At 36.6% G+C, this 22,281-nt stretch overlaps 1 protein-coding gene across 3 annotated transcripts in view; it reads left to right on the top strand.

Annotated features, from left to right (window-relative positions):
• Positions 1-4,932: 4,932 nt before the first annotated feature.
• LOC118224728 (BMP/retinoic acid-inducible neural-specific protein 3-like) overlaps positions 4,933-22,281 on the top strand; it is a 32,499-nt gene continuing 15,150 nt past the window's right edge. Inside the window, exons 1-5 of one of the 3 annotated variants that reach the window (XM_035412384.1) lie at positions 4,933-5,508; positions 5,805-6,079; positions 15,090-15,280; positions 15,624-15,718; positions 22,067-22,172. In XM_035412384.1, coding sequence (XP_035268275.1) covers positions 5,850-6,079; positions 15,090-15,280; positions 15,624-15,718; positions 22,067-22,172 — 622 coding nt within the window. In that variant the 5' untranslated portion in view covers positions 4,933-5,508; positions 5,805-5,849. Of the gene's footprint in view, positions 5,509-5,804; positions 6,080-15,089; positions 15,281-15,533; positions 15,719-22,066; positions 22,173-22,281 lie in introns of those variants that run through there. The other 2 variants (XM_035412383.1, XM_035412385.1) reach the window with 2 other exon arrangements.

Raw genomic sequence — 22,281 nt, 5'->3', positions numbered from 1 at the left:
GAATGCAATCTGTGACATTTAATTGAAATCACTGAGTGAAAATCTTAATGCATATATAGCTAATGGTTGTTGAGGCCTGAGACCAGATCCAGTTTCAAGCCAATGTGGTATGATTTGGTTTTGTTACATTGCAAACATAATGAATCCGTGTATCATTCGTTCTTTTCATATTCAATTGAGAATCCAAAATCAGAAAATTAAAAAACGATTCATTATTTTGTTATTTGTTTATGAATCTGATACCAAAAAACAAATAACGGTTTGTTTTTCGTATTTTCGCTTTTATGCTCAGATCAAAAATAGGATGTAAAAACAGGTGAATATTTTGATAATATTATCATAGTGCTTAGCCCTGCTTCCAATAACATAAGGCCACTTTAATACTAATATTTGCTCGTTTTCAGATAAAACAGTTCCTGTCTGCAACCACACCCCCACACTTCACAAAATCAACACAGCCATGTTGCCCCTGTCACTCAACCACCCCCCCCTCCCTGTAGAACAATTTAAAAATGCTGACTTTTCTTTAGCTAGACAGTCAGAGTCAGGCGGAAGAAAGTAGTTATTGGGTGCTTAAAATCAGCCAGTAATATCTCTTGTGGTGGACATTCCGGGGTGGATATCTGCTGTTGCCCTCTGTGGAACCTGAACTTTTCATCAGGGCCTGGTATTTGCTGTTGTTTGGTGTGGGAATTAATTAATTAACCATGGGGATTAATATGGGGTTGGACACGTATTTGCTGCCTCCACTCTTCTAGGAAGACTTTCCAAAATATTTTGGAACACGCCTGCGGGGAACTCAGCAAACCATTTCTTTATGAACCTTTCTTTGTGCACAGGGGCACTGTCATGCTGAAACAGGAAAGGGCCTTCCCCAAATTGTTGCCACAAAGTTGGAAGCACACAGTTCTCTAATGCTGTAGTATTAACGTTTCCCTTCACTGAAACGAATTGCAAACCTTAAACAAGCACGAAACCGTCCAGACCCATGCCGCACCTGTACAAAATGTCATGAGTAAAATTGGCTAACTATATAGTTAGCTAGCTATGGCACCTCTGTAACATTATTTGTTGTTAACTAGGTTAACTAAAGTTGGCGAAACACTAACATGTTAGGGCTAGCTAAAGTAACATTAGGCGATAAAGCTGTGCTTAAAAATCTTGTGCCATTCGAAGTGGTGATTTTGGGAGATGCACCTGCGCATGCGTCCTACTAAACAAAGCACCACCTGCGCATGCGTCCTACCAAACGTCCCTTTTAGGTCGTCCATGAGTGAGTGAGTGAATGAGTGACCGACCACAATTTGCCACGCATAGCCCATGGCGGCAGGCAGTCCTGCGCGCCGTGGGAAAAACAGCCCCGGACCATTATTCCTCCTCCACCAAACTCTACAGTTGGCATTATTCGGGCCAGTACAGTTGGCACTATGCATTACACCAAACCCAGATTCGTCTGTCAGACTGACAGATAGTGAAGTGCGATTCATCACTCCAGAGAACGTGTTTCCACTGCTGCAGAGTCCAATGGTGGTGTGCTTTACACCACTCCAGCTGACACTTGGCATTGTGCATGGTGATCTTAGGTTTGTTTATGGCTGCTCGACCATGGAAACCTATTTAATGAAGTTCTTGACAAACAATTCTTGTGCTGTTTCCAGAGGTAGTTTGGAACTCCATAGTGAGCGTTCCAACTGAGGATAAATTACTCAGTACATGTTTTAGCACTCAGCAGTCCTGTTCTGTGAGGTTCTGTGGCCTTCTGCTTTGCAGCTGAGCTGTTGTTGCTCCTATACGTTTCCACTTCACAATAACAGCACTTCAAATTGACGGGGGTAGCTCTAGCAGAAATTTAATGAACTGCCTTATTGGAAAGGTGGCATCCTATAACAGTACCACATTGAAAGTCACTGAACTCTTCAGTACGACCCATTCGAATGTATGTAAATGGAGATCGCATGGCTGTATGCTTGATTTTATGCACCAGCTAGAAATGGGTGTGGCTGAATTAGCCGAAACCACTAATTAGAAGGGGTGTCCACATAGTTTTGGAAATGTAGTGTATATAAAAAATAATACAAAAACACATTTTGTATTGATGCTCAGTTTGCACTCAAATTGCAACTGCCTTTTCAAGACTTACTGGGTTACCAAATGGGTTGAGGGTGAGCACACACACACACACACACACACACACACACAATGTGTATACACGCACACACACAGAGACACGTGTTTATTTCTTTTCCACTGAGCATTTTATAGTGCACAATCCTCATAAAACTCAGGCAGTGCTGCCTCATAATATACTCTAAAACTCTCATCTGACCCTTTTTCTGCTCATTAACATGCTGCACAAAATGGCTATTATTGGCACTCCCTTTCTGGTCTTCTAGTTATAGGTGGATTAGATTGAGTGCAACATATGCTTGTAGTTTTTGTTCTTTCCAAACCATTAATTACATTAGTACAGTAATTGAATTAGTGGCTAGGCTCAGTTAATCCAAGGAGCCTTGGGCACAAGTTAACCATTAAATAATGATTCAGAAAGCCCTTGAAAAGGAGCTAAATTCTGGAGCTTTGAGGGCACGGTTGTCTGACCCTTCCCATTATAATTTCAGCAGCATTAGAACACTCACACTGAAAAAAAATCACATTACACTTTATAGAGGTTAGAAAACAATACATTTAATAATAAATCTTTTGAGCAGTTTAATTCACTGTGATACGGTGCTTCAATGTGATTAGAATAAGAACATACATACAACCAAACCCCCAGACTACATCTTTAAATGGACAAAGGCTATACATTTCTTTACAGCTGTGGCCTTGTTACTGTATGAATCAATGTCTTACATTCTTTTGATGATTCTTTTGATGAATATATTAACAATTTATTGCTGAAACGTCACAGGCCTGTTTGAGAAAATGGGGCTTTTTTTTCTTCTGCTGGAGGGTTACTTATTAGTGCTGGGCTCATAGGTCTGAGCTGTTGAAAGGAAAGCCATGCCACTATATTTTGGCTGAATTTCTGCTTAGTTGATGGTTTCCTGAGGCGGAGATAACTGTGACATGCACAGCAAAGCTTGAAACTCTCAGCAGTCAATAATAATTAACAGCCTGGAAAGCCTGATGATGATGTTGCATTCTGTTTTGCTAAATAAATAATGTAATTTCATCATCAGAATTAACCTATAAAGGTACAGTGTTGTTTCAAATGTATGACTGCATGTGTTGCATGCTTTAGCATAATAAAAATGACTATAATCACAGCCAGTGGTGCATTTGAAGCAATATTGTGCAGGCAGCTTCATTTAGCTTTTAAAGAAACATTGCTAAATATTTCTCAGAAGAGAGTAAAAATAAGACACATATGGATACGATCTGATACTGCACATAAAAAATAAATAAATAAATAAAGATCCTACATGCTAAGTACAGGCAAAACTGTCAAGTGTCAGGCTAATTAAAATATTATCTTTTGTCTCTCCCCAGATTGCTATTCACAAAGACATCGCTTCAGCAGCACTCTTGAGAAGTATACAGCTTGTGTGAATATTTACCTGTCATAATGACTTTCTGCCTCTAAATCAGTAAACGTTCTCTCCTGAGTCTCATCATTCCCTGCTTCCGTTTAACAGTCATCTCTACATGCACTGCTGCCAAGTAAATAATGTGCAAAGAAATATCTCATAAATTCCCAATGCACCCAATTTGTTGACCACGAATGTGTTTCCTGCTCATGTTAGCAAGTTATTGCTTGAAAATGTTTTGCTTATTATTTTTTGTGTGTGCGTGTGTACGTGCGTGTGTTCGTACGTCTGTGTGTGTGCGTGCGTTTGCATGTTTGTGTCGACACCTTTATTTGATATCTCAGAGTTTATGTAAGGAATTTACAGTTTATGCTAGCTCTTCTTACTACTGATCAGTCAAAATGTTTTAACCATTTATGCTCCTTGTTACACAGAAAATTATCTTCTTCCAAAATTCTGAATCAGTAATCTGACTGAAAGCATGAAAATTGACTCATTAATCAGTGACACTGGGACATGATAGAAAAGTTCACACAAAAGATTTACTAAACACAATTAACTGTTATTGCTAAGATATATATCCCAAATGCATTATTTCCCAAGAATCTATGAATGATACTTATGATGCATTACAATAAAGTGAACATTAGAAAATGCTAGCATGGAGTCACCAACTATCCAATAATTGCAGAGTAGTCAAACTCAATTTGCATTTTCCTGTGGTTTCTGTTCTTTTAAGCATTAGCAGAATTATATTTCATACAGCACATATTATTTCTCTGGGACAATCTAACGTGTTTACATTTCCTGATGGCTTAAGCTGCCTTTTCTGACAGAAACACATTAGAAAACCTCATATTCAGTCTCTATTTGATCATCTGTCAAGATTGATTAATGGCAATGAAATCAATTAAATTCATTGATTTATCAGTTATTCCATAAAATAGTTGTTTTTTTAATGTATCGTATGGTTAGTATGGTATGATGTGGTAATGCAGCATTAATAGAATAAAAACAACACTATTGATTTGCGGATGACATATTCATATATCTGTCATTAAAATCACCTTATTATACACACAGCAACTGTACTGAGTCATTCTGATATTCACTTTTCAATTCAGTTTTCATTTACATTGCTGTATCGTTTCTTCTCAGCTGCATCATCCACGTCATCCACGGAAACTATACATCAATAGTGCCTGTAAAATAGTAGAACTAGATACACGTAATATAAGCGTGTTTTATCCCGTGGCAACAGTCCCTTTCTACTGTAGTTCAAACACAATTGAAAGCACCTGCATTTGCAAGTCAGGTTTAGACACAAAACTCCGCCCTTTTCATTCTTACAGCCAATAGGGAGAAAAGTGGGTATGGCTCAACAACAAACTGGACATTTCACAGTGCAAGAGAGTACGTCAGGGAGCAGTGGTGATGCATTCAATCGCTGTAATATGAGTTGCTTTACGAATTACAGTTAGAGTGTAAAGGGAGATTCAAACAAAAATAACGTTGGTTTATAGTTGATTTGTGAGCACCCACTGCAGGAACACCGAGGACTGGAAATGCAGATAAAATAAATTTCTCCCTTCTCCGCGGCGCTTTTGAGGAATCCTGTCAAGAACTTCATCCGGAAGTCAAATTGATATTCTTGAAGAATCAGTCATTGTCCCGTGAAAGAAATGTTTGACTGTCTACACCTGTGCGCACGGATGCTATTTTCTGCGCCTTTGGAATTCACTGGCATCACTCGGAAATAAAGCCTATTGAAGATATTTATTCACATTGAAGTCTCTGTTTCTGTACATTTTCGCATTACAGAAAACACAACTGTCGTTTATTTAGTTGTTTTCACACGTATACCCAAATGTATACAATTGATTGCAACAAGTCAGGTTAACATTCCTTCACAGTGATTAAAAAAAAAAAAAAAAAAAACTTCAGTCATCTGCTGGAAATCCAAATTTTCCAAAACCAGGTAATTAAAACAATCGTTATTGTTTTTAAATGTATTTTGTACACGAATACCACCTTAATATTGATGTAGTTTATGAAGATATAGACGTATTTGCATGCCAATTGACTTTGCTATATAGTGTTTCCTGTGTTAGAGAAGGTTATTTTCAGTTTCTGAAAAATCGAGCTGCATTTCTTCAGTATTCCCTATCTTAATCATACGGACAATAAACTCGTTAAAATCCGAATTATTGTCGCTCATAAAATACACTATACACTGTCCATTTTATTGACAGCTCTGATTTCTTGTCATTCCAGGACACGTGGGGAGTTTTGAAAGAATGAAGAGTCTCGGGGTGAAGCATGGGCTGTCGGTGTATTGCTTTTAGACTGGCGTGTCTAATGTTTCTATGGGAGTGGATAACACTAAGCCTTCACTGTTGGGTACTAGCCACTGCATCGAGCTCCAGTGATGCCGCTGGCCCATTCGGTTGGCTCCTTTCGGATAAAGGACCCTTTCATCGCTCCCCAGAATTCACAGAGTTCGTGGAGCGCTACCAGCAGGGCTTCACCACAAAGTATAAGATTTACAGGTGAGATTTCTATGTGACAAAGAGTCCACCTCCGCCACCGTGACTCGCATCGGTATTTACAGTCTAGCGATAAAAAAACACGTCCAGGTTGCATAATAACTACAAATCTGATGACGCAGCCCATTATAAGCTAAATGATAGAGTATGCTTTTGGAGCCAACTGCCCAATATAAAACGCTTGACAGTATTCTTGTAATGTGGAGATTACAAGAGTAAAATTGTACACCGTATAAGGTGGTGAATTGTACTGGTTTGAAGTCTGTTAATAATAACTACAACACAAAAATACTGGGATATGACTGGGATTGGTCATGTCTGGTATATTGTTTCAAGAAACACTGAGGTCATCTGATTTTCTGTTTGACGGATAACCAAAAAGAAGCGAGTGAATGGCAATTGATTTGTGCCTGACTGTCGTGTATTTTGGCAGAAAGACTCAACATTACCAGAGAGAGATGGGGAATGTAGTTATTCAGGGGTATTCATCCTTGAGTATTTTCAAATGCACCACTGGCCTTCTTGTCAGGAGTAAAAACAAGTCAAGAAGAGTATTACTGTTCCAAAATGCCTCATCCCCCCCTACTGGTGATTTACAGGGTTGATTCAGATTTCCTTAGCCTGTGAAAAACCTTTCAAAATTCTCTAATTCAGCACATTTGACATGTAATTACAGTGACTGTTTTATGAATTGGACATTCGATATTGTGACAACATCGCAAAGAACTGTTAAGCAAGTATACACTAAGCTTTATGCTAGTTTGGTCAATGATTTACTCATTGATTTTTGCTGTTGAATGTTAACACAAAATCTCAAAACAAATACAAAAGGGGAAATATAAACTTAACATCCTTGTTGTGCAAATACCCAACATTACAGTGTATTTTTATAAAATGCAGAGATTTAAAAAATTGAGAATTATTGTAGCCAGTTTAGTGTGGTAAAATGAAATCACTGCTTTTGTTAAACATGAAAAGATATTTCCTTGATGTATGATGAAGGAACTACAATAATCCATCAGTTCTTGTAACATGTATAAGTACAGTATCCCATTACTAAAGCCATCTCATAGTTGTTTCTAAAATGACTAATAGTGATCGATAATTTTCTCCTGGAGTCCTGAGGGTTGCAGAAAGAATAATCAATAAAAATCACAGATTACTTTCCTTTCTAAAACACAACAGTTCCAGCAAACATAAATAGGCCATCAAAAAACAACAAGCTTATGTTTGGTGACAAGTATGTTAACTTGTGACATGACAAAGAATAGCTGGTCACTTTTCTGCTGAAGATTAGCAACGTGTCTATTCTGACTGAACTCCCAGTTATCACTGCTGATGAGTGTCTTTGAAGCTGTGTGGTTATTTTGGCATATTCCTTGGGATTACTAGAGATATAAATAAGGGCTCTGAAAGTAAGTGTTTTGGATAAGCTGTAAATCTTCAAATAGATGTAGAATTCACTGGGAATTAAGTATACATGATCACAATCTTAAAGTACAATATTGTTTTACTACTTAAAGCAACTGTCATTAAAGTATTATATTACATTATAAGTGTATTTACTATGCATAAACTTTTAAAATAAGTTTATTAAAGCATACATTAAAGTGACACATAACCAATTTTCACTCTGGGAAATATTCAAATTAACGCCAATGTCGTTTAGTTATCAACACAGAAGTGTGTGTGTTATGTGACATAATACTCTCCTGCTGAAAAACACAGTTTATATATTGACACAACTGTAAAAAAAATGTTTTTTAAATAACTAATTTGACTTGACTGGTCACATTCCAAGTGTGGAATGAGCTTTACACACACACACACACACACACACAAACAATAAATAATAAGCTAATAAGCAAAACATTTTCAAGCAATAACTTCTCGCAGTGAAATTGAAAACTGCTTTTTTATGTGAAGGTTTTTTTTATTTTTAAGACAAAAAGAGATGACTTACTACATTGACAAGTACCTGCAAAGCTAGTTTAGCTGAATGTCACACTCACCACAATCACATATTGCATTTGAAATAAGAAGTAGTCTGTATATAGTTTCCTTACCAGCTGTGTATTAATAAAGATTTGTAGTTTGTTTACATTATTTGAGAAGTCATTTTCTTTAATCACTGAATACCGACTGATTAACGACTACTTGTATTTTTATTTATTTTTATTTTTCCATAGATTGCGTTGTTGCCGTTCTCGTTGTTAGTATTAATCAGTTTAACCATCAGGGTCCAAGTTGAACTATGCGGTTGTTCCCTGTACTTGGACCGGTACTTCTCTCTAGGGGTTTCGTCATACTTGTTCCTGGTTATGGTTATACACTTCGTTGTACGTCGCTCTGGATAAGAGCGTCTGCCAAATGCCTGTAATGTAATGTAATGTAATACCGCTCATGCAAACAGTTCACTTTTCTCAGAAAGATGTGTTTGCCATTGTATTGTATCCATTTGTATACAGTATATTGTTTTAGGCAATGTGAATGAAATCTAGAAACCAGACTTATTACTTACACACTGATTAGAAAATAAAATTGACCACAGATAGGCAAAATGCAAAAATCAGATAGTTTCCGTAACTGCACCTAAAGAAGGACAGTCGGCCAGATGGAAATTTTAATTTAAATTATTTCCAAATACAGATTATTGTATCGCAGTTATTCATTTATAAATACAATTACAGTAGATATTTGATTGTTTATGTGGAATGGCAGTTAGTTGAATTTGAACATTTATATATGTCAGTTACTCACCACATTTAATGTCATATAAGATAGATGTCGTTAGCACTGCTAAATCAGATTTGGCAAAGTTTGCTGGGAGTGTACAGTGATTTTTCTTATTTTTTAGCTATTTGTTTTGAATTAAGCAATTAAACTAGCAGAAACTGTTTTTATTTGCAGTAGATATGAGATGATAGATAGATAGATAGATAGATAGATAGATAGATATCGGTGGAACGAGTGTGAGAAGGGAGGACTGAGTGAATGTAGGCCTACAATATAGCTCATTGAAGAGTAAAGTGAGTGATTCTTATAAAAACAAAACAATGTAAGAAAGATAAGAGAATGTAATCATGAAAATTTTAGCTATACTAAAATATAAATATACCAAAAACTACATAGAAAAAGATGGAGCTAGTAAAGTAGTGTACTAATATGACTGATATCTTAAAGGAAAACAAAATGCATAATTTTAATTTATTACACAGCCAGATTATATGCTTTTTGCTTTGAGGTAAGTCTGTTCAGCACACAATCTTGGCTCACTTCAGGCAAGATGTGTTCACCACTGTTTAGACCCATCTATGGACTGCTAAGTATTCAAGCACTCTTGAAAACAGCATGCTAGATAGTCAATGTCGGTCACATTGTTTAATAAGCATCCAAGGGTCTTTGCTTCCCTATTGTCCATGCAGTCAATAATATTATATGTTACCTGAAAATAACAGATAAGAACTCTTATTGTATTAAGTTTAAATTAAGGATCAGTATTTAACCAACTATGATGCATGCATGATTTCCTATGTATTATTATTATGATTATTATTATGATTATTATTATGATTATTATTGTTATTATTATTATTATTATTATTATTGGTCATTTATAATTCTGTGACTGTTGAGATATTTACATATTCTAAATGTAAAACACCCAATTATAATGTGTTAATCTGAATTGTTAATATTTTCAGAAAACACACTCGCGTGCGCATCATTTTCACACAATAACATGCAATAAATCATGTATACAAACTGTTTTTGTATAAACTTCATGGCATAATGTCATCAAAATAACTTTTAGTCTTACAAACTAAATGGTAGGTAGGGATATAGCTTTAGTTGTCAGAAGAGTTTAATTAGAGCAATGAATTGTAAGGTTTGTCATTTTAACTCATATCAGGAGGACAACAATATATTTGTTGTAAAATAACATAAATTGCATAGTTTACATGGCTAAAACTACAAACAAGCTGTAATAGAATCTTGGTATATTTGCAGTACCGCTTGAAACAAAAAGCATCATACCACTCACTGAGTTTGAATGCAAATAAGGAGTATCAACTCTATCTGCGGAGAGCAGCCAACTGGATTTTCATTGTTTGAACACTGGAACAATTTCCAAAGTAGTTTGAAAGAAGGGAAGAAGAGGGAATAATAGAATCTCTTTGTGAGGACTGTTCATCAGTGAGACTCATTGAGTGAATTGTTTTCAGCAGCCATGTTGGTGACCATCCAGGGTTGTGATGGTCATTGGCTGCGCTAACAAATACAATGATGGACACTGGCTTTCCTATCTATTTCAGGGTCTGGTGTTTGCCTGCTTGTTGCTGTTGCATGATGTGTCAGTTGAGATGGTAGTTTGTCATTGCAGGCCTCACATGAAAAAAAAACAAACCCTCAGTCACTGCAGCTTGTAAAATGAGACCTTATGAAGTTATTTATTTTATTAAAATGTAAAATTGGTTACCCTCAGTTGACCTCTATTCTTAAGAGAGAATGTAATGGGCAGCTCATACAAAGCTCTTTGATCCAATGACTATTGACTAGACTATTGTTCTTTAATACTGTGCATACATATAAATGAGCTCCATTATAGTTGGGACATTTTCTTGATCTGGCTCTGTGCTACACAATTTTAAATTTGTAATCAAACAATTAAAGTGTGGTTGAAGTGCAAATGTTCTACTTTTTAGTTTTACCGTTTAGAAATTACAGAACTTTTTATACATAGTCCCCCCATTTCAAGGGACCATAATGTTTGGGACATAGGAATGTAAATAAAAAGTAGTCATGTTTAGTACTTTGTAGCATATCCTTTGCATTCAATGCCTGCTTGAAGTATGTGACCTATACACACACATGGTGCCGAGGATCCTCTCTTGTGGTGCTCTGCCAGGCCTGTACTATCTTCAGCTCCTGCTTGTTTTGGGGAAGTTGCCTTAAGTTCTCTTGAGAATATGAAATGATATGTTCAACTGAATTAGTTGTTGACTTTGAAAAACTCCTTTGTTGATTTAGCAGTGTAGTGAGGTTTGGTCAGCTTTATACAGAACAAAATAAGTTCAACAATCAGAATTCTGAAGGTCTGTAGAGTCCAACTTAATGAAATAATGTAAACACGACAATGATTTGGAAAAATGATGTATATTTTATAGGCTATGATAATGAATATATGAATAAGCTAATTGAAAACAATAATTTGCATAATACGAGGAATAAGTTTATACAATTCTTAATTGGAGGAAATCATAATTCTGCAACAGCTAAACATAGAGGTTACAGCACTACCATTTAAACAAAGGTTATTTTGTGTTATGGGTTAGTGACAAGCTACAATATATTAGGGTGTTAGTTTGTTTAATCAGCCTCATAAAATAAGGTTGTATCAAGGTAAAACAACAAGGTCAGGGAATTTGTTATTCCAGACCAACACATGCATGGAAAAACAGCAAACAGTAGTAAAATGAATTAATCAGTTATTACAAGTTTTACAATATCCTATAGTTTGATGTCAGTGTTAAATAAAATGTGTTTCAATACTTCAGCTTGTAAGGGGAGGCCAGTCCTTAATTTTGTTAGGTGATGCGTCAGCTGGTCCAAGGTCACAGCAGGTGTGTGTGGACTCCTGGAAGCTTCATTGAAGTTGGGCTTGCAATGGGGTTCCAGTCAAGAAGACTTTAGATGTACACAGGTCATCCATTTAGAGATATTGAAGGAAGAGTCTGTACTTGTTCCTCAAAATGGCTGTTAATGGGAAATAAACCAGCTTATGTCCAACTCAGAGATCAACCGAGATGCGGGTTGGGGTGCACTGAGATGTCCGTCAAAGTACTTAAGGAGTGCATCTGGTCTGTTAGATGAGTCTTTACTCTTTACTCCTCTACAGTCTTTACTTTCGGAGCAAAATTAAGTTTTGGTGAGTCTTTATAGTCACGAAGTCACTGACGCGACAGAATCCCACGTGTCTAGAACTTAGTTGGTAGATTATTTTGGGCGCACAAATATTTGATTGGCTTATAGAATTGGAGCTGTCAATGAAACATTGATAGATAAACCATTGATTACTGCTTTCATATAGAAATTGGGTTCCCCATTTCCTGCCTCAAGCTGATGCCTAATTGATCAAGCAGTGAGTTCATGGCAGGATCACAAGACAAAGGGGACTGACAATTAATTATGCCTTGCTCGACCAGAAAAGTTCATTATGAACATGACTCAGTGGAGAGTCAGTCCTGTAGTCAGGCAGCCAGAGGCCACAAACATTCCTGTGTATCATTAAATTGTAACATTGTAACAGAAGTATGTTTGGGATCATTGTCTTGCTGTAGGATGAAGCACCGTCCAATGAGTTTGGAGGTATTTGGTTGAACTTGAGTGGATAAGATGCTTCTGTACACTTCATAATTCATTATGCTGTTGCTATCACCAGTTACATAGCAAATGAAGGCAAGTGAGCCGGTGCCTGTGGCTGTCATACATACCCAAGCCATAATTCTCCCACCACCATGTTTCACAGATAAGCGGGCTGCTTTGGATCTTGGGCAGTTCCTTTCTGCCTCCACACTTTGCTTTGTCTTTGTCTCATCTGTCCACAAAACCTTTTTCCAGAACTATGCAGGCTCTTTTTGGTACTATAGCAAATAATAACCTGGCCATCCAGTTTTTGCAACTAACTAGTGGTTTGCATTTTGCAGTGTAGCCTCTGTAGTTCTATTCACGAAGTCTTGTGCAAACAGCAGTCATTGACAGATCTACACCTGCCTCCTAAAGTGTGTTTCTGATTTGTTGGACAGGAGTGCCAGGGTTTTTCTTCATTATGGTGAAAATGATATGGTCGTAAACTGTAGAGATCTACCAGGCCCTTTGCGATTACTAAGCTCACCAGTAATCTCCTTTGATGTTCCTTGAGAGTTGATTTTGATAAGCCGAAGGTTTGGCCTACGTCTCTGTTTTTTTTTTTTCTTGTTCCTCAGCCTCAGGTTTTTTTGACTTTCAACTCTTTCATGCTGACACAAACGCAATAACTGACTCCAAATGCAATCAAAAGTCTAGAATGAAGACTAGTTACTGAAGGCTGTCTCATACCTACACTAAGGAAGCAATTGAACACACCAGACTAATGAGAAATGCCTGTGAAACCATTTGTCCCAATCATTATGCTGCCCTGAAATGGGGGAGTATGTATAAAAAGTGTGGTAATTCCTACATGGCGAACCAAAATATAGAAAAATACCTTCTAATAAAATCTGAGAATTTGCACTTTAAAAACAAAAACAAATATGTATTTGTTCCTAACATTGTGCATCTCACTGTGTGTGTGGAATAAGCCACCAAGGTTTGGCCTGCAGAAATCAAAAGTTTTTTATTTTTTATTCATGTGCCTTCAGAATAAACACTTTGCATTCCTTGTGTCCATTCTAAAATAGCACAAGCAAGCCATCACATTTTCTCAGAAACATAAAAACAGGAAAAAAGGATATGTCTGCCCATACAAACTGATGGTTACCAAACTTTGATTGACATGTCATCTCCAAATAGCCTTGATTAAAGAGAAAAGCAAGTCAGCATCCTGTTTTGTTCAGACACAATCATTTCCATAAGTAACTTACCAAGTGTGTGTGTGTGTGTGTGTGTGTGTGTGTGTGTGTTTGTACAATTTGTAACAGGGTGGAAAAGAGTACATCACTTATGTTGAGAGCAGTATATTTATCCTCTTCTGCATATGCTCCTCTCTAATTCTGCTTTGCCCCAGGTCTCAGCAGGAAGCATGGCAGGTAGTTCTCCACTAAAGTCCTCAATACTGCTCACTTCAAGAGGTCATGGATGGTTTACTCTGTACTAACATACAAGGCAATCCATAGATGTCAATCACGTGCCTCCAGTGAGACACAATGCCAATTATGGTTAAGCTCTCTCTTTCCACATCTCTGTGGCTCAAGTGTTTGTAATTGTCTCTCTATGTAGATGAGTTGTAATGTAATAGGCCATAATGAGCTGATTCTTCAATAGAAAAAAATCAGATTTTTTTTTTTTTGATTGCAGTGAAATGATTGACAGCAAAAGGCAGGGGAAATTATTGTGTTTAGTAGTTTGGTTAGGTTGCTTCAGTTTGTTACAGTTGTTGGCAGCTGTACCAGTAGTACAGTGAATGTTGGTTATGTTATACACTAAGAATTATTAGTGATGTGGGTGTTTGACTCCTTTTTTCATTAAATAAATAATAATTTTAAAAATGTGTTTTGTGTTTTACTCAGTTTCCCTTTATCTAATGTTACATTTTGTGTAAAGATCTGAAACCATTCAGTGTGATAAATATGCAATAATAGAGGAAATCAGGAAGGAGGCAATACTTTCTCACAGCACTGTAGCTAAAAATAGGGTCTCAAACATTTAATTAAGTCACATTGAAACAGAATTTTGTAACTACAGTATGTTTAATATCTGGCACCGTGAATATTCTACTATATTCTAGCCTTCATACACGCTACCAGAAAATGTTATTATGCTATACTCAATTTTCAGCATTCACTACAATAGTATTTTATATTAAATTATGAGTCATGTTATACTGTTAGCATTATAATGACACCGTAAGGTATACAGTAGTCTTACACATTAAATGTAGCTCACTCATAGGATAGTTGGCATGACTAAAAACTTGATCAAAACAGCAAGTACACTCTATCTGGATTTCAGTAGAACTTACATCAATTCAGCCATTTTTTCCATAACCTTTAATGACCAGCACGTCTCACATGAATAAGCTTTGTTTTTATTTAGGTTGTCTGGTGGATCCTCGTATTAACTGTTTAAAAAGGAATTTCCTGCACACAGACTGTGCAGGAAATGCCACTTCAGAAAATGTTTGACTTTTATTTTTATTTTTTAAAATGTTTTCATTAAAAATCATTTAAAAATTGACAAAGTCATAAAGTGTTTTCCACCTGAGTTTCACTCATGGATAATGATCCCTAATGAAGTGCTTTGTATGACTTTGTAGAGAGTTTGGTCGTTGGAAGGTCAACAGTCTGGTGCTAGAGAGGCGGGACAACAATGGCTTTGCCCTGCCTCTTGATCCTGAATTCATGCAGAACATCAGACTGTTGGGGAGGAGGCCTACCCTCAGAATGATCACAGAGGACATCATCAGAAAATATGGCACACACTTTCTGTTGTCTACTACACTGGGAGGTAATTTCTTTACAAATCTAATAATAGTCAGCTCAACAATTTTATAGAAATATTCTATTACTAAAGACCAACTGCCCAGAATAAGGTTAACAGTATATCTAAAACACAAAATAAACATTTTTGCCAGTCATATATTATTAGTCTTTAGTTAGTTTAAAATTGAATTTATGTACAAAACATCCATCTTTCCATGTAAGTAATAATAGTATTGAGTGATAATGTTGAAAGGTCTAATGTGGATTTGCTTGTGCAGGTGAGGAATCCTTGACTATCTTTGTGGATAAGAGGAGGTTGAGTAGGAGAGTGGATATTGGTGACTCAAACAGCACCGGTGTGACCCTAGAGACGCTGCACCAGCTGGCGGCCTCCTACTTCATTGACAGAGAGAGCACGCTGCGCAAGCTGCACCACCTCCAGATAGCCTCCACTGCCATCAAGGTAAACCTATTTCTGCTATGCAGGGTATGTGTGTGTGCGTGTGTGTGTGTGTATGTGTCTGTGCGTATGTGAGTGACTGCTCATTTCCCAGCTCATTATACATATATTTGCTATACAATAAATAACATGCTGCAAATTAACATAAATAAAGGTCTTCATGGCTAATGTAACCGATGTAGTGATTGCTAACTTGAAAATGTGACAATACATGACGGCAATCTCAATTTATCCACTTTGGACAAGAACCATTTATCCTCCTGGACTGTTCAGGAGATACCTCATTTATTGTAGGACACTATGATAATCTGCTTCAGCAAAATTCTGGTAAAGGGCTCAGACAAAGATAAATAGATAGAAAGTCCTTTACGGTGTATTTGTTTTGAATTCAAATGAGAAATGTAAAATATTCATACCATCAGCTGGGCTATATATTTTAGCCTCACAATGATGAAGATTAATGTGGAAAAAAATGGACCTTGACTTTAAAAACATAAGGCATGTTGTGATGTGGATGCTAGGGTAACTGGTCCTCGAGAATAAATGTTTTGTTTAAAAAGAAATGTAAGTGTGGCAAGTGCCATTACAATTACAGTATACACTTGTGTGATAACTTGTCCCAGTTAAATAACTTATGAAAGAGCTTACCCTATTTGTGAGCTATATAAAATATGAGTAAGGTATCAAACACAAATGGATGTGGTAGAGTTTTGAGGAATCTTTTGTACACTGCAAATAATAAATTATTCTTAAACATAATTGTAAGCATGGGCAGAAAATGCCAAAACTGCTGTGTTTAAAGAAATAGAAGCTTTTTGATGAGATTTCTAGCTGCGGTTTTACAGAACCCAGTCATTTGCATTGGGGTTTATTGCACTCAGATGCTGGAATCTATCAGGGGGAAATGGTTCATAGCAAGAGTGGGTGGCTTGATTGCCTGGATTACACTGCAATATTGTGCATGTTATTTCATGTGTTCATGCATTATGATTACACAGTAAGCCGCTCACTTAAGGTTAGCTGATATGACTTAAAACTAGGATCTTTTCAAAGGGACCTTGAGAAAATGTCTCTGTTATTCTCTGTGCATATATCCGTAATTAATTTCAGACAGATTTTTACCTTTTATTACGTAGCAATATTCATATATTCTTGATTTATCCCTCACCTTATCAATGTCACGCTATCGCTGAAAGTGAAGTATAAAAGTGGACGCATTTCCACTGCTAGCTCCTAACACCTGTCTAGGTCATCAAGGAAGCTTTTCGAGAGAAAACAGTGAGGAGTGGAGTGTTTGCCTTTGTTTCCTCATTGTTGCTGACTGGGGACTAGCAAAAGCTGAGAAAGTGAGAGAAAAGAAAGACTGAGTGAAAGTGAATTTCTCATTCAAAGTAAGAGGATGACAGTCCCTTGTAAAGAGTGTGACGTGGTTAAATTTAAAGGCCTCATATGAGCTTGTGCATGATGTGATAAATATTTATTTTAGTCCCCTGATGGTTTAGAATGGCTGCGTTTTCTTTTTGGCCAAAAAAGAAGCGCATTCTGACACACACATTTCAGCAGATAAGCACATTCACAGTTTTAGATTTTCAATAAACTATTCACATGTGGTTAAAGTGCACCTTCTCAGCTTTTATTAAATGATATTTTTATGCATTTTGATTTCACCATGTCAAAATTGCACAACTTTTTATACATAGTCAGGGCACCATAATGTTTGGAACATATTAATGTTATGTAAATGAAAGTAGTCATGTTTGTACTTTATCGCATATCCTTTGCTTGCAATGACTGCTTGAAGTCCGCGACCTGTAGACGTCACCAGGTGCTGAGTATCTTCTCCAGTGATGCTCTGCCATGCTGTACTACAGCCATCTTCAACTGTTGCTTGCTTTGGGGGCTAGTTGCCTTAAGTTTTCCCTTTGGCACATGAAACACTTGTTCAATTGGATTCAGACTGGGTGAATGACTTGGACAGTCAAGAATCTGACAGTTTTTACCTTTGAAAAACTCCTTTGTTTCTTTAGCCGTATTTTGATGATCATTGTCTTGCTTAAGCTGAAGCACCATCCAATGACTGTAGAGATTAACGTTAGCTAGTCAGTTCCGGTCGACCCATTGTTGGATAAAACACTATCACTTGACTGTTTTGCGCATGTGTACATACATAAGCTTTTATGTACCTGTATTAGCTATAAAGCTAGCTCACAAGGTTCTGCGGCTGTAGCTAGCTGCTGCCTTACGAGTGATAAAGCCACATTAAATTTGGTTCAGTTCTCATTAAATTATTATGTTTTCATATGAAAAGCAGATTGTAAAAATATGTTATATGCAATAAATTTGTAGGAATATTGTCACAAGACCTCTGGCTGAAAACAACTACTTTTTTCACATACTCCTACGCATAATGAAATTTATGATCACAAAAAATTGACAGATATGATTTCTTTGGTCATTAAATCACTTGTTTTCTACATTGAATTCAATGGACAGCAAGCTCTTTTGCCCTCAACATGCGCAGTAGAGGCTGTTTCCCATTACTTCATAGGCTTCACTGCCTGGCCCCTCCTACCCTCTCCAGTTTCTATGTACACTCTGAGCTCTAACCTATAGCTTGATTTTGGGTTTCCAACCATGCCATAAAACACGGAATTGTCTTGTATTTTGAAAGTAGAAGAGGCATTCTGTTTTCAAACTGTACTACAGAAGACATTTTGTTCTGTATCTTTGCAAAACATTGTGTTTATACTGTGTTTTAACCTCTGTTTTGAATATAATTCAATACTTGGCTAGCTAGCTAGGATAACAAGCATGTTGTGAGGCTGTTTTGACCTAAAATCTGAATTGATTTTAATATAAGCAAGATAATGTGAGTGACAGCGAACCTAGTATGAAGCTAGCTTAAATTATTACCCAAGGGGGACTGGAAGGACGCTATTTCTATTCTGCATGACCAAACCATTTTAAGGACAGCACCTCTTCTTGCAATATTTTAAGTCAAGGGAAAAATAAAAACTGATGCATTTCAGACAATATAATTATCTGGTAACACTTTCCAGTAAGGTCACATGAACTGGCATCAACTCATGTTGTTGTTAACAAGAATTAATGATGTACAGATACATTAACAAAGCTGTACATGTTAACTTTTCAGGAGGTAGTAGTTCACAATTACATTAGTTATTAGTATTGATTATTCGTATGCCAATTCATGTGACCATATTGTAAAGTTTTACCAATTATTTTAAAGTGTTAAAGGATATAAAAACTTATCCATCCTTAAAATTGTATTCTGTTCCACAGTATGTTGTGCTCCCAAAGTACCGACAAATAGTTGATGCTGAGGATGCATACAGAAAACTGCAGTACAACCAGCCTATGCGTTATTAGACATAGTCCTAATTTCATAAGATAGGACTTCATATGTTTAACTGGGCTGTTGTTGCAGATGGTCTCATTCCTATGCAAAAAAAAAAAAAAAAAAACCATCATCTTACTATTTGCATTTGGTAAATTTTCCCTCCAAGTCAGACATCTGTCAGTGTCATAAAGTAATCATATGGTCCCTGTTGAGGCCTCTTGGACTGAAATTAATAGTGTGGATAATCAGTTGAAGGATGTAAATTTATGCATAGGTTTTCTGAATTGTTGTTTAACTTTTTTTCTCTTTATCTTTTATTGGGTGGGCAGGTTATCTAAAATATGGAAATATAAGAATATCATTTAAAAAAAACGATTGGCTGTATAGTAGATATTTACAGTGCTGTGAAAAAGTATTTGCACCCTGATTTCCACTATTGCATATTTGTCGGATGGTTTCAGCTCTTTAGACAAAATGTAATATTAGACAAGGGGAACCTGAGGAAACACAAAACACATTATTGTTTGATGAATACAATTATCAAACACCAGTTTGAAAAAGTAATTGCCCCCTTATACTTAATTACTAGTTGCACCAACTTTAGTAGCAATAACTAACCAAACGCTTCCATTTGATATCAGTTTTTTCTCATAACAGTAGAGGAATTGTAGCCCACTCTTTGCAGAACTGCTTTAATTCAGACAAACTGGTAGATTTTTTAGTATGAACTGCTTGTTTCAGGTACTGCCACATAATCTCTATTGGGTTCAAGTCTGGACTTTAACTGGACCACTCCAAAACCTTCTTTTTGTTTCATCTCAGCCTTTCATACGTATATGCTTTTGTATTTTGGATCATTGTCTTGCTGCCTGACCCAGTTATACTTCAACTTTTGTCTACAGACAAATGACCGGACATTCTCCTTAAGAATTTTCTGGTACAGAGCAGAATTCATGGTTCCTTCAATAATGACAAGTCATCCAGGTTCTGAAGCAGCAAAGCATCCCGCACCATCAGACTACCACCACCATATTTGCATGTTGGTATGATGTACCTTCTGTGAAATGCTGTATTTGCTTTACAGCAGACATAATGGGACTCTTGTCATCCAAAAAGTTCCACTTTTGTCTCTTCTGTCCATAGAACAGATGAGTCATTTATGCAAATAGGAGAAGAGCATTGATGCTTCTCTTGGTTTACAGTGATTTCTGCTACACTCCCATGAATCCCATTTTTTCCCCAGTCTCTTTTTTTATTGTGGAGTCATGCACACTGACCTTAGCTGAGGCTAAAGAGGCCTGCAGTTCTTTGGATGTGCTTCTGGGATCTTTTTTGTCGCTGCGCTCTTGAAGAAATTTTGGCAGGCCGGCCACTTCTGGGAAGATTCATCACTGTTCCAAGGGTTCCCCATTTGAAGATAATGGCTCTCAATCTGGTTTGATGGAGTCAAATAGCCTTAGAAATGGCTTTGTAACCCTTTCCAGACTGATATATTTCAACAGCCTTTTTCCTCATCTCTTCTGGAATTTCCTTTGATAGAGGCTTAGTGTACTTTTAGAAACTTTGTGCTGACTACTTCACTCTGATGGTAAGGTTCAATATGAGTGAGATTTAGATACATTCAGTCATTGTTCTCAATTAAATTTGGTTGATTGGTTGACTGAAGTAATTTTCCCACATGTAATATGTATGTTTGGTAACCTTCTCATTAAATATATTAAGTAATGTTTTTTAATTGTTTTTTTTTTTGTTTGCTTAGTTTCCCTTTGTCTATATTACAAGTTGTCTAAAGGTCTGAAACCATTCAGACTGACAAACAATGCAATAATAGAGGAAATCAGGAAGGGGCAAGTGCTTTTTCATGACACTGTAGCTAGTGTTGTTAATAATTGGTAACAATGTGTTAATCACCTTTCTAATGTTTGCATAACTTATCCTACATGTTCAGCTTTTTTCAGTGCCTGCGATACTTTTGTATTCCAATAAGGAATAGTTTTTGTTAGATATAGGCCTTTTTGTGTAACTCATTCTCATAGTCATAGTAACATTTAAGCAGATGTCAAAGAAAGACAACTTTTTTGCACACAGAGGACAACCTGATCCTTTTTCTGCTGAAAATCATAGGTCGTCATTAATCTACAGCAGTGATGTGGTAACTTGAATTGGCCCATTGGGAAAATTGTAAAATAAGCCAATGTGAAGCAGAGAATCATTTGTAAGTGACAAGGCAAGAGATATATTTGCCTGGGGGCTGCCAGTTTGTCTTCTGATGTGTCAGAGGAACTATGATTCACAGCAGCTTTAAATCAGACTTTTGTCAAGGATGATTGAGCTGTGATTGTGAATACTTTAATGCAAAGCTGAAAGGAGTACCAAAAGCTCAGTGTGTCAGCATGAATTTGATGCAACAGCAGTGAGGCTTCACATGCATTCTGTCTTTGAAGGCTTCAGTGCCCATAGTTTTGCATCACATAAATTGTCTATACCTCTTTTGAGCTAATTCTGCACAATTGTGAATGTAAGCACATGTTTAACACCCTGCCAATTGATTAGCTTGAACAGCATCCTGACATGGCAAAAGTGAACACCTCCGTAACACAATATTTGACCTTTTTGACGCAATATTTGATCTCTATACTGTAATATGTCACTCAGTGGGAATTTAATTTCAAGTAATTTATAAGATTGGACTGCTCAGCAGTAGATGTGTCTACTGTAAAGCTATGTTAGGCTGCTAATGACATTTCACAGCCTCAAATACGCACCCAGATTATGTAAGAATGTTTCTTTCAGACCCAGTTTCACTTCTGATGGTTTTCTGATTCGCATATCCATATAAATCAGTATAGTATTTTGGGGTTTATCAGATAATATAGGAATGTGTATTGTTAATATTTCATGACATTAAACAACTGCCACTGAATATTTAATGACTTAAGTGCCATTATCTATATCGGAATATTGCCATTTGTTCTTGGTCTTCCCTTCAGGTGACTGAAACAAGGACAGGTCCTCTTGGATGCAGTAACTATGACAACCTTGATTCTGTCAGTTCTGTTCTGGTTCAGAGTCCTGAAAACAAGATTTATTTACAAGGTAAACTATATATTTACTCAGAATGTCTTATTTAATATTTAATATTTTATGTCTTATAGTAATATTCAGTTATTATTCTGTTCTCATTCTTAAAATTTTGAGAATGTCA

This window comes from Anguilla anguilla, chromosome 4, assembly GCF_013347855.1.
Source record: "Anguilla anguilla isolate fAngAng1 chromosome 4, fAngAng1.pri, whole genome shotgun sequence".
Classification (NCBI taxonomy): Eukaryota; Metazoa; Chordata; class Actinopteri; order Anguilliformes; family Anguillidae; genus Anguilla; species Anguilla anguilla.
The sequence above is the reverse complement of the archived record's forward strand: the minus strand, read 5'-3'. Positions and strand labels throughout refer to the sequence as shown.